Here is a 12,614-nt window from a genome sequence, read left to right as displayed (position 1 = left end):
ATACATCCCTGTAGCAAGTTAAAGGACAAGTTTACAACTCCCCTCCCCTCCAGCCCTTAAGCTGCCAACCAGATTGAAAGCTGAAAAGATCCTCTGGCTTTTATATCTCTTTATTTTGCAATAGGAGGAGTTTTGGATACTCAAGGACGCGGATTTCCCAAATCATGACTGATTCACTGGCCCACTTCTTTTTGCATTTTTATCCTCAGCATCAACCCAAATGAGAATACATCATGCCCGCAATATTGAACAGCTGCTCTTTTTTTGCCTACATGGAAATTCCAGAAGTAGAAAACAGCTTTTTCCCACAAGAAAAACAGAAATAGGAAGCTTAAAATTAACATTTCATGTCAGGCTTTTCTGGGGCTTCGTATGTCTGTTATTTTCATTTTTTAATCAGTTGTTTCAAGCACTCATTCACTGAACGGTGACTCATCGTCAGTGATCAGCTGTAATCTATATGCAAATGTGAGAACACATTGTGGCACAATACTTTGGAGGAAATAATAGGATTGAGTGTGCATGAAGCAACCCACAGCTGTTTTGAAAGGTCCTTCTACAGAAGTGCCTCTGCACTGAAGAGCTGTTGTACATCTGCTGATACTGTTAGAAAGCTTTTTGCTCTGTCAAGGGTTCACACTCTGGTCTCCTTTACACCAGACTTTGAACTGGGTATTTTTTTCATTTATAAGTGCAGTTTGCCAAAAATTGAACCTTATTAATCGAACAGTGATGCCATGCCAAGTGTTTGTCAGCCGGGGTGTTCACTTATTTTTGCTCTTTATCATGGTTTATTCATCGTCTCCACTGTAGAGATTTGGGAAAGATTGACGCAAGAACAAAGCTGATAGAAGCAAGGAGCACTCACCTCCTACAGCCTTCCAGGAAACTTCAGTTTATTAGAAATCAACTGAAAGTAAACACAGACAGTAACTGTTAAAGCAAACTGGATAGTGTTGTCAAGCACTAGCTGTCTGGCACGTCAAAGTCAGTGTTTCACAAATTCCCTCAGCAATCTCCTGCAGGGGAGCTCATATGTTAAACATTTTTATGACTAATAGTCACAACAGACAAAAATATGAGACTCAGGTTGGCAAGTAACAAAATTTCCTCTTTAAAGAATGACCTGTGGATTTTGTGGGTGGATTTTTGGGGAAGCTATGGCCATGTGATCAGATCCCTTTTTATAAGTAATTGTTGCACTAGGTGCTCAGTAAAGGTGCACAGAGATGTCCTTATTTCACCCCGTTAACTGGGGGACACTGAGCAATAAGAAACTGGGGGGAAAAAAGTCTCACAAATCGAAAGACTTTATTAGAAATAGGAACGCTTTTCAGTAGAGAAAATAAGAGAATAATCTTAAATTGCAATGACGATGTGTTCATGTTTCTTACTGAAGTTCACAGTACTAGAATTAGTATACATACATATTAATATAATTAATTATAAGACTATTTCAATATTAAAATCAAGTATATGTGTGAATATTACTTAAGGCATACATTTTGGCAATTATTTTTTTGGCTAGTAATAAGAAGTAACTTAACCAGAAGAAATGTCTGCTTTACATTGCATTATTTGTGCTTTTCTGAATAACGTATTTGGATGTGGATGCGTCCTTAGTGTCATTTATTATCCTTGGTGTATCACTTGACTTCACCCTCCATCCTTACCTTCTTACTCTCTAATGGGTGAGGTGGAGTGGGACTGTTTTGCTGCCATGTAGCTTTTCTGTTCTGTTGCTCTTGCAGTTGTTATGCGTGAAAAATACATGCCCATATAGTTTTGATTAACCGGAGGATTTTGTGATCTCATCATTTTGTCAAAGCTTGAGTCATTGTTCTCCATGTGTTTTTGGATTCAGTCTGCTGACAATGATCTGTTCTGTGGAAGAACATGAAACATATGAGTTCTGTGCTGAAAGCAGCAGTCACATGGTCATGGATCAGATATCCAGATCTGTGTGTGTGTGTGTGTGTGTGTGTGTGTGTGTGGGTGTGTGGGTGGGTGGGTGGGTGTGTGTGGGTGTGTGTTTAAATGAGTGTTTATTTTACATTGTACTAAACCATTTCATATATGTTAGGTAGGAGGGATAAAATAATATTAATCTTGACACTTCAGACTGAAAGTACCACTTGACACACACCTACCCCCTCAGCTTCTCCTAATCCTCCACTCCCTTTACATATATCTCTGTTTCCTCTCTCCAGTGCCTGAGGATGTCCAAGCGGAGCTTGTTTGTTCGTCTGGTGCCATGCCGCTGCTTGCGGGGTGAGGAGGAGGCGGTGACATCGCTGGACTACTCCCATTGCAGCCTGGAGACTGTTCCTAAGGAGATCTTTAGCTTTGAGAAGACCCTGCAGGAACTCTACCTCGATGCCAACCAGATCGAGGAGCTGCCTAAAGTAAGACACACACTTTGATGCATAGAAACCTAAAACATCTACCTGAAGGTGTGTAATTATGTGCCGATCGTAATTAAATCAGCCGGCACTGTGATTAATCTGTGGATTGTGCAAGATTGATTATAAAAATTCTGATGAATCGTTGATCAGTTGCGTTAGCGCTCGATATTCAGGATGTTCTGCCGTCCCATGGACAAATAAGATACAAGGTCTTGGACAATTCTGGGACAGTAGACAAACATTATCATTACACATCAAATGATTACATTTATGGATCATGGAATATATATAATTTTAATTTTTAGGTGTTGAAATTCAAAAGATGGAAAAAAAATTAAGAGACGCTGTTTGCTTTTACGCATGAGGCACAGCTACTTATCTTCATTGATTATCTTCACACATGCCAACAGGATCTAATGTTAATTAATGTTCTTTGTTCTTCGACACAGCCAAAACGTCTCACACACACACACAGTCCAGGTCATACAGTGAAACTGCTTGGAGCAAAGCAGCTCCCCTCCTTGTAAAATCCTGAGCTCCCATCAGCTGTCTAAATATTTAATGAGCTAAAAGTTTAATTCGGTTTCCTCTGGAGAGTTTCCTCTGTCCTATCAAGTTTATAACTACAGTTTTTAGTTTTGACGCTTAAATATTAACAATATTTGCTGCAGTGACATTACTGCTGCATGAAAACGTTTAAAATTACTGAAAGAATCCTTGCTTGCCGTTGCTTGACATGATTTAAAATGGATTATAGGTATAGATAATTATAGATTATAGGGACTGATAAAGGTGGAATGAAATGTCTATGTGGGTGTGGGTCTCTAAATCGGTGAAGGTAATTCATTCAGGTGGTGGTGGGTGGATTATTTATGCATGCATGTGAATTCAGATGAACTCAGCCGATTTACGCATGACTTGTGAAGCCAATAAATCTGAACTTGCTGCCTGCCAAACTAGATTTATCTCTTATGAAAAGCTTTCATTGGTGACACTCTTCATGCATATTCATTTTTAAATGTCCTTACTGTCTTGAAAGTTCAACTGCATTGTTCAAACACCTTGTCTTTTTTCTTAGTCAGATGTACACTTTAAAAAAAAAAACTGTCATAACTGTTGTCTCTCTCTCTCCACCAGCAACTGTTTAACTGCCAGTTACTCCACCGACTGAGCATGCCAGATAATGACCTGACGGTGTTGCCAGCAGCGATCGCAAACCTCATCAATCTCAGGGAGCTTGATGTCAGCAAAAACAGTAAGCAAATGACTGATTATTTTACTGTACTGTATGATTCATCTTTTCTTCAGAAATGTCACTCAGGCGAGAAGTGTTTTGGCTGGCAGGTTAACATGATAGTTCAGATTGTTTGTTGTGGGGTTGTCTGAGATACTTGTCGATGGCCAGCGTATTATTAACAGTAAAGCTGTTCAGCACACCACCAGTTTGGAGAAGCAGAGAGGAGCACCAGCATGGAAGTAAAGTAATGTACTGTTGTGGACAAGGTATTTTAGTCACTTGAGAAAAGATTAAAAATAATTTTTAATTTCATTTCAATTTAGAATGTTTTATTACCTTTTTATAAACCAAATATCATCCTCCAGACTCCATTGCCGAAATCATTTTTTTTTCCCCAAGCAGAAAACAAGAGCTGCGGGTCTGCTGCTGCCTTGACATTTTATTTTGTTTGTTATTGTGGGACTTCAGTTAATCTAAAATATGCTTTTAAAACAGCAAAGTCGCACAAGAACACAAACAAACTAAAAGACTGAAGCAGCAGTGGACCAGCAACTGCACTGCAAGGTAAAAATGACTGATTTCATCTATGGAATTTGGCTGGTTTGGAGAGAGCGACATGTGGCTTATATAATGGTGTTTTCTGATCAGTTTAAGTGCATCTACTGACTATTGATAAGTAGCTTATACAGCCCCACTTCAAATAATCTGAACTGTCCTTTAAAATGAGTCACGTTAAACTGACGTGTGAAGTTCAAATGTTTTTGATGTCCTTGTTGCCCTTGGGTTGTCATGGCTGCTGTTGACATCAGTAAGTGAAAGACTTTTAAAAGATGAAATTGCCAGGAAAGACTTGCATAATTGATACCATGTATAGATTTCCTCATAGATACTCTGAGGTAAAATGCCACTGCATGTTTCATTTACCACATGTTACGTCACTTCACTGCATGACACAAAACCCCTGATGTGACGGATAAAGGAAGTGAACAGGCTCAGACCTGCAGTACGGTAGACACAGCCTTCATAACACAGAGCAGGGGCAGGTAGAGCTAAGTGAAGCTCCTGGAGAGCTAGTTTTCTCACGAACTGTGAGAATATCTGTACACGTTGCTCAACAGAAAGTGTCATGTCAGCGGTTTCATACAGTGGGAAGTGACAGCATTTGTCAGTGTGTGACATTTAGCTCTCTGAAGATAAACATTTGCACTGTTGAATATGATTGAAAGCTTTGTACTAGAAGGCCTTTCAATTGTGCATGTTTGATGAGAACTTTCCGCTGTCATTGTTGTTCTAGTCTGACATTTAGAACAAAAAACAGCTGCAGACGAAAGCGTCTGGAGGTTTGTCAGTTCTCTGTTAGAACGCCTAGCTGCACATAGAAGCAATCAGGTGTGCTATTTAAAACATTTAAGTATTTTCAGAACATCCTGTTGCATATTCCTTACAAAGGGGTATGCTTCAAACAATTGTCAGTATTTTAATATGAAAGTGCTAGTTTAGATTTTTAGAAGTCGGGTTGTATGATTTACTTATGCATAGTCAGTGTCTTACCTAGAGTAGATGGTGGTTGGCGCTAGGGCTGGGCAAAATATTGTTATATCGGTATGACGAGATCTACTCTGTTTAGATATTATTTTAGATTTTGGATATTGTCCCGGCAATATCATGATATAGCATAAGAGTTGTCTTTTCTTTGTTTTAAAGTCAGCATTATGGTAAAGTGATGTAATTTTCTGATCTTACATACAATTATCAAAATAGTTGGCAGCCTAAAAATAATAAATTATATCTCTATTATTTATAATCCATATTGCCCAGCCCTCATGGTCAAGGCCCCAGTTTGGAGAAGAAGCAGGAGTATTGCAGTAGGAAGCTAAACACTGTACTGTTGTGGATACGGTCAGCAGCAAAATGTATTTTAGCCACCTAAAAACATCAATATCAGTTTAAGTGGTTGCTATATTTAGAATATTGCCTTACTTTGCTGTCAGAAAGTCACTTCCAACAGGAAATCACCGTTAAATTAGCAAAATATTGCTCTTTCCAAAGCAACCAAACTCCTTTGCCAAAATAGCTACTGCTGCCTCAGTCAGTTAGTTTGTTTGTGTTACCGTGTGAGTCTCAGAATAACACAAACAAATGAACCGATTGAGGTAGCAGTAGTCCAGCAGCTCCCATATCCTGCAAGGTAAAATTATAGTTTAGCTGGTTTGGAGAGAGCAATATTTGTCTTAAATAACTGCAATTTCCTATTTGGAACAGTTGTGTGAGTACAAGGTAAAAAAAAGTGAAAATATTCTAAATATAATGTAAACTAAAACCGATATTTTTTTAGATGGCTAAAATATGCTTTGCCCCTGACCCTGCTTAGTCTCCACGCTGATATTTCACTCTGCTTCCCCAACTTAGGACATGCTGACTGCCATCTACTGTAGCTTATATACTAATGGATAAGTATCTCATACAACCCCACTTTAAACAATCCAAACTATCCCTTTAAGGTCACTTTGACATTTTCTTCGTATATGATGTTCAGCTGTTTTAGATGAAAGAAAGTGGTGACACTGGAGGTTACTGTATAAGATAGTTGATCATCACAATATAACCTTGAAGCTTAAGCAGAACAGAAAAATAGCATGCTCAGCAAAACCCCTTCATGGATAGAGAAAGGTTAAAAAGGTAGCTTTATTATAAATGAATGAGTGCGGAGACAGCCTCGATTAAACAAATGTTGAAGGATGTGGTGGTGTTTTCATGAACCAGAGCTGCATGTGTCGTGTTTACATTGAAAGTAGCTTATTCTTCTTCTCAAAGCACTCTGCGCTAAGTGTTGTGGACACAAAACAAAGTGGGTGGAAATAAACCTCGAGACTCGGTCACGTCCCCGCGGTCACGTCGTGCAGCTCACACATGGTGGATGTTTCATGAGAACTTGCAGATGATCACTCAGCGGTCTTTCTCTTTTTTTTCTCCTTCCTTTTCTACTCTTTTATTATGTCACCTCTGTGCCTCTTCTCTGTGGTTGTTTAAAGAGGAAAGGTGCAGAGCCGCTCTAAGTGTATCTTCAGCACACACAGCTCAGACAGAGAGCCTCACGATCCACCTGTGTTTAACATTCACAAAGCTGCACTGGCTAAACACGATCAAGATGGCTTGCATTATCCCTCATCTTTTTGGTTCTGACAGGAGTCATTTGTTTTGTGTCAGTGGCAATAAAACGGTTGAGAAACAACATGCAGATGCTGAATTTATGGTGTGTAGTTGTTGGACCCTTTAAAACATCTAAGGTCATTATTTCTCATTTCTCTCTAGGTATCCAGGAGTTTCCAGAGAACATCAAAAATTGCAAAGTCCTAGCTATTGTAGAAGCCAGTGTGAATCCCATATCAAAGTGAGTACTGCCCACCCTCATATAATAGTTTCTCATCCTGAATTAAAGGGATAGTCTGGAGTATTTGATGTGGGGTCGTGTCGGGTACTTAGTGTATTAGTTACAGCAAATGCCAGTCAGCACACCCCCAGTTAGGAGAAACAGAGAGGGACACCGGCACGGAAGCTAAGCAACAAACTGCTGTGGGCAGGGTAAGCAACAAAAGACATATTAGCTACTCAAAAAAAGTCCACCAGTGAATATTTTCACTGCTTTACTTTGCCACCAGACTGCCTTTTCTGATGAAAAACTGCCACCAAATATCACTCTCTCCAAACCAACCAAACTCCATAGACAAAATCAGTAATTTAATCTTTCAGAGTACAGGAGATGCTGGTCTACTGCTGCCTCGATCTGTTAGTTTGTTTTTGTTATTGTGTAACTGAAGTGTTTTAAAAGGATAGTTTGGATTCACCAAAGTCACACAATAACACAAACAAACAGGTTGAGGCAAGCAGCAGCTCCCATGTTCTGCGAGGTAAAATTACAGATTTTGCCTACAGTTTGGTTTGTATAGAGAGAGTGATATTTGGATAATGAAATGGTGGTTTTCTGTCAAAAAAGGCCGTCTGGTGGCAAAGTAAAGCAGTGAAAATATTACAATATAGCTTGTACTTAAATCAATCTATTTTTTTAAGGTGGACCTTTTTTAAGATGGCTAAAATACCCTTTTTTCTTGCTGACCCTGCCCACAACAGTATATCAGTTAGCTTCAATGCCGATGCTTCTCCAAACTGGGAGCATGCCGACTGCCATCACTGACTATCGACAAGTATCTCATACAAACCCACGTTAATAATACAAACTATCCCTTTAACTGCTTTTTGGCTGAATCCTGCACAAGCATTTTTGAGTTTAAGTATTCTGGCACTGCAGCATCTTTGTCAGGCTCTGTGTGTGAGTGATGTTATTTCTGTTCCTGTATGTGTTTGTCAGGCTCCCTGAAGGCTTCACCCAGCTTCTGAGTCTGACGCAGCTCTACCTGAACGATGCCTTCCTCGAGTTCTTACCAGCTAGTTTTGGCAGGTCAGTTTGTTCTCCATTTTGGATCAAGATGAGATTGTTCCTAGCATAAAAACTAAAAAAAATAAATAAATAAAAACTGTACAGATTGCACACTCAGGCTCCTAACTGTGGGTTTAAGGGTATGTTTTGTGTGAAGCCACAGTCAGTAGTTGATCATAACGCGGACATTGCTGTGGTAGCATATGGTTTATCTGTGTGAAACTAATTTTGGATCAAATAGATAATAGAATAGAATAGAATATCTGCTAAATCTATCACTGCACAAGTACAACAAGATTACATTTGCAATTTCCTTTCGATGCTATGAAAACGATAAATAGGATAAAGATAAGTCAGTAGCAGCAGCAAAAGTCCATAGTGCAACAACTCAGCTGTGCAGCGTAGCTGCAAAAAAAGCACAATACAGATATGAGTACTGAATATGAATGACTATATTAATTATCCCTGAGATTTAAGTTTGTTGATTACTGCAGCAGTTCATTGGGTAGATACAGATATTGAACACAGGATGGATTCAGCTCTGTAGCTTATTTAATACAGCTATGATGTTTATTTAAAATCTTGGCTCCAATTTGAAAACGTTGCTTTAACGTTTTGTTTTTATGGTTAGAAATGCAAAGCCAGCAAGAGAGATTTCATTTCACTGTCTAATCTATAGTAGATCCAGGTGGTATGTTGGCAAAATATTGATTATGATATAAGACATGCTCATGTCATCTCCCCATGGAGATATTATTGATAAAAGTTTGTGGACACAAATAAAGTGAGTTTATATTTGTCAACTAGCCCGTCTTTACAATGTAGTATTTACAGTTTATTAAGCATGTACTACATACAGAATGAGATGCTTTTTATTTTATAACACCATTCTTCTAAGTACCTATAATTGATATATATATTTATTATAATAATGTACTAAATGACAGTGTTAAAGGGATGTTTGTAGTGAAGAGTTCACCTGAATCTGCAGCTCCCCTCAGCTTTACGGAGCTTTATAGCTCATTATTTTGCTGTTGGGATCACAACTTTATTGTTTTGGTTCGCTCACACTGTTCTCAGCATCATTTTCAGCTGCAGTGGGCAGCTGTTTACAGCTAAAAAACTCTAAAGACTAGGGGTCAACCGATTTTTCTTATTTATTTATTTATTTATTTATTTGTGTGTGTGTGTGTGTGTGTGTGTGTCAGTGGAGACCAAAAACAGAGCTAAAAGACAGTCAGCATTGACCATCAGAAACCCTCAGTGAATAATTGTTTATTTACACATCCAATAGTTACTAACCACTATCAACTTAAAATGTCATAATGACAGTGTTCACATGTTGATTCCACTGCTTTAAAGTGGCCAAAAAATCAGTTATGACAGGTTTTATAAGCCTGTTATCTGTGAAATAAAACCTGTGTTTAAGATTCTGACCTATAATGATTTTACACACTCACATCTGTTATTTTAAGCTTTGGTTCCTTTTCTTAAAGCCTGAGCGGGTTGTTTCATCAAACCAGCAGGATCCATCACATTCTTTTTGTTTGTAGGTTACACAATAGTTTGCGTTGAGCCATGTGATTACACAAAACATGTGACGCGGGTTGCCCACTTTTAAGCCACGTGGGCCTGTTTCACGTCACTGATGCTCCTCTTCTGTTAAAAACCCACGTTTCCTCTTAAATCTACATGTGCTTTCTGTATGGTCACCCTTCTTTAGTAGTATAAAAGTATAAGGGAATTTTAGGTTTGAAAATAACCATGAACCTCCTTGTCATACCGCTGCACATTATAGCTGCTCAGTAGCAGATAAGCCAGCAGAGGAAATAGTGGCTGCTGTCATGGCTTAAAAACCCGTTTCACATAATACTGCAGTGGGGATAAAGGGTTCATTATTGAAAATACTGGACAAAGTATTAAAATAATAGGTTGCAAAATAGGGTTATAATAGACAGAAATACTTGCAAACTCAAGTAATGAAGGTAAATAAAGGTTTCTACAGTGTGAAGATCAGCTGTTTGCCTTAATTACACCCCCTCAGAAATCTCATTATGATGGTAACACCCCAGTTTGCTGGAGAAACCGTGGAAATCTAACTGCAAATGATTATCATTATGTTCTCTGGTGATTGCCCTGTTATTTAAAACTTCTGGATAGGCATTCCTCGTGCCTTACAAGATATATTCAGATGTTATGTGCCCTTAAAGAAAAAGACTCGTACCACAAGAAAGGTCCTGGCAGCTGCTAAAAAGGCCCCAACGAGGGAATGCTTATCAAATAATAGTCCAACTTGAAATGCATAGATGGAGATTACAGTGGACATTTACAAAATGATAACAGCATATGTTAACCATACGTTGGAATTATTTGTGTTATGCTGGGAAATTTGTTAAAAATCCTTTGTTTATTATCATATTAAAATTAATATTTTAATGCTTTAGACTGACAAAACAAGATATTTAAAGACAACACCCGGGACTTTGAAAAATTGGAATTACATTTTTCACAATTTTCTGACATTTTATAAACTTTGCAGCCCTGGATTAAACATGACAATTAACTTTAGTCTTTGCTGTTAATAAATAACCGCTAGTAAAACAATTTTGGGGTACAATTTGGGCAAGTAAATATTGACATGGGGCAAGTAGATCTTTGACTGAAAACGGGAAAAATGTGAAAAAAAACCATCAATGTTGAACCTTGCAAATTTTTCCCTTTTTTTGTTCTATATATTTTTAAAAGATGAGATCTTGGACAGTGTCTTGTAGCTATTAAACCTTGTATTACAGGTTATGACACTGGCTGTGTGCTTGGTTGCAGGTTGACTAAACTACAGATCTTGGAACTGAGGGAGAACCAGTTGAAGATGTTGCCTAAGTAAGTGGTTTTTACTTCAAGTTTTCCAAACATCAGATATACAAAATTTCTATTTTATTTGCAAAACAACCCGGCGGTATCACTGTGAGAGTCATGCTTGTGTCATGAAGCGTGTGAAGAGTTTTTACCGTCACTTCCTCGCCGTTTCCTTCCTCTCACAACCCCTGCAATGTCTCTGTCGTGTCCTCCATCCTGTCTCTCTCTCTCTTTTTTTTTTTTTGCACCGTACATTCACTCTCCGCACCTCTAACTGTAGTATTAAATTCCATGGTGTTACATAAGAGCCCCCTTTGCTTGGCTGCTTGCTGTGGCAGGTTTTATAATCCTCTTCTGAGACAGTGGTGAGGGTTATTTCACCATTTGAGAAGGTTACAGTGCTGCTGGGAGACTTAACGTCCCATGAGTATTTGACAAAGCTCCAGGTGATTGTGGGGGAGGTTACTTTCTCTTTCTGTCTTCTCTCATGCTTCACTTACTCTATCATTCCATTGTATGTCCTTCCCATTTTCTCAGCAAAACTGCATTTCTCTTATTTGCCTTTTTTTTTTGGTCCTTCCTCCCTCTGGCTGAGCTTCCTTTGTTATCTCACTCACTTTCCTTTTTCTTATTTTTCACTGACTGACTGACGGGCCAGCCGGTGTATTAAGTGCAGCGCGGCAGCAGCTCGGAGCGGATCCTCTCTTCTAGCCGTGTTTATGTGACAGAGGCCAGACCTGTTAAAGGCTGGAGGCCTGACAAAGAAAAGGACTAATGATCGGGAACGTTGCCAGAGCAACACACAAGCATTTCAGAGATGTAAACAAATGTGTGCGTGCACAAAGGGGCGCAGTAGAAAGCTTTTCAGGGCTTCCACATAGAGAGTGCAGCCTCTTTTCCCAGTGTATAGACACACACCAAGCACATGCATACTCCAAATGTTTCTCTGTATTTTAAAGAAGGATCCTATGTTCCTCACAACTTGAGGTCATAAGCCTTAGTGTGTGTTTTTCACTGGTCTAGATGAGCCAGCACAGCTCATTCTTACCCCTTTCTGCTCACATGGGGGTCTCTGGTGTTCTTGCCAACTTTGAGGTAAGAATGTGACAAAACTGGCTAACACTCAAGTACATTGACATGATTGTTTCATATTGAACCAAGTACTAAAAATTAACCACCAAAGGGTTTAAATCATGTTTAAAATTTGCGCCATATGGCTTACATTCTCATTTTATGAGCATCATCTGAAAACAAAACAGACTGCACAGTAGTGTTGGTGGGCCTCTTTCCATTCCTGGGCTGAATCTCACTCAGGTTTTAAAGAAACACAGCTCATCCCTGCTGTGAGAGGATCATCATATCTGTTCCCAAACAGAACTCTGTACGTCTTCATTTCATCTCCAATCATGGACTATGTTTACATGCACAAAATATCTCTGTTTTTTACCCATGCTCCTTGGCTCTCAAACGTATGGCCAGTATTGGCCCACCGAAGGGTCCACTTCAACCCACTGGATACTTTTGCATCATTTGCAGTCATTAATTCCAGACCAGAATACATTTCTATGAAAAAACAAGACATTCTGTACATTGAATAATATGCAAAATATTGTCAAAATACATCAATTTCTTATGCATTTGCAGAGTTCCACAGTGATCTGCGTATTGTAATGCACATGCA

The 12,614-nt window shown here is 38.9% G+C and overlaps 1 protein-coding gene across 3 annotated transcripts in view; it reads left to right on the top strand.

Annotated features, from left to right (window-relative positions):
* erbin (erbb2 interacting protein) overlaps nt 1-12,614 on the top strand; it is an 82,202-nt gene that overhangs the window by 38,754 nt on the left and 30,834 nt on the right. For all 3 annotated transcript variants that reach the window (XM_084746668.1, XM_084746667.1, XM_084746669.1), the window contains exons 3-7: nt 2,211-2,405; nt 3,543-3,660; nt 6,955-7,033; nt 8,009-8,098; nt 10,901-10,957. In XM_084746668.1, the coding sequence (XP_084602794.1) occupies nt 2,220-2,405; nt 3,543-3,660; nt 6,955-7,033; nt 8,009-8,098; nt 10,901-10,957 (530 nt within the window). In that variant the 5' untranslated portion in view covers nt 2,211-2,219. The remainder of the gene's footprint in view (nt 1-2,210; nt 2,406-3,542; nt 3,661-6,954; nt 7,034-8,008; nt 8,099-10,900; nt 10,958-12,614) is intronic.

This window comes from Lutjanus erythropterus, chromosome 20 (genome assembly GCF_056507025.1).
Source record: "Lutjanus erythropterus isolate fLutEry1 chromosome 20, fLutEry1.hap2, whole genome shotgun sequence".
Lineage (NCBI taxonomy): Eukaryota > Metazoa > Chordata > Actinopteri > Lutjaniformes > Lutjanidae > Lutjanus > Lutjanus erythropterus.
This window is presented reverse-complemented; position numbering and strand designations above follow the sequence as displayed.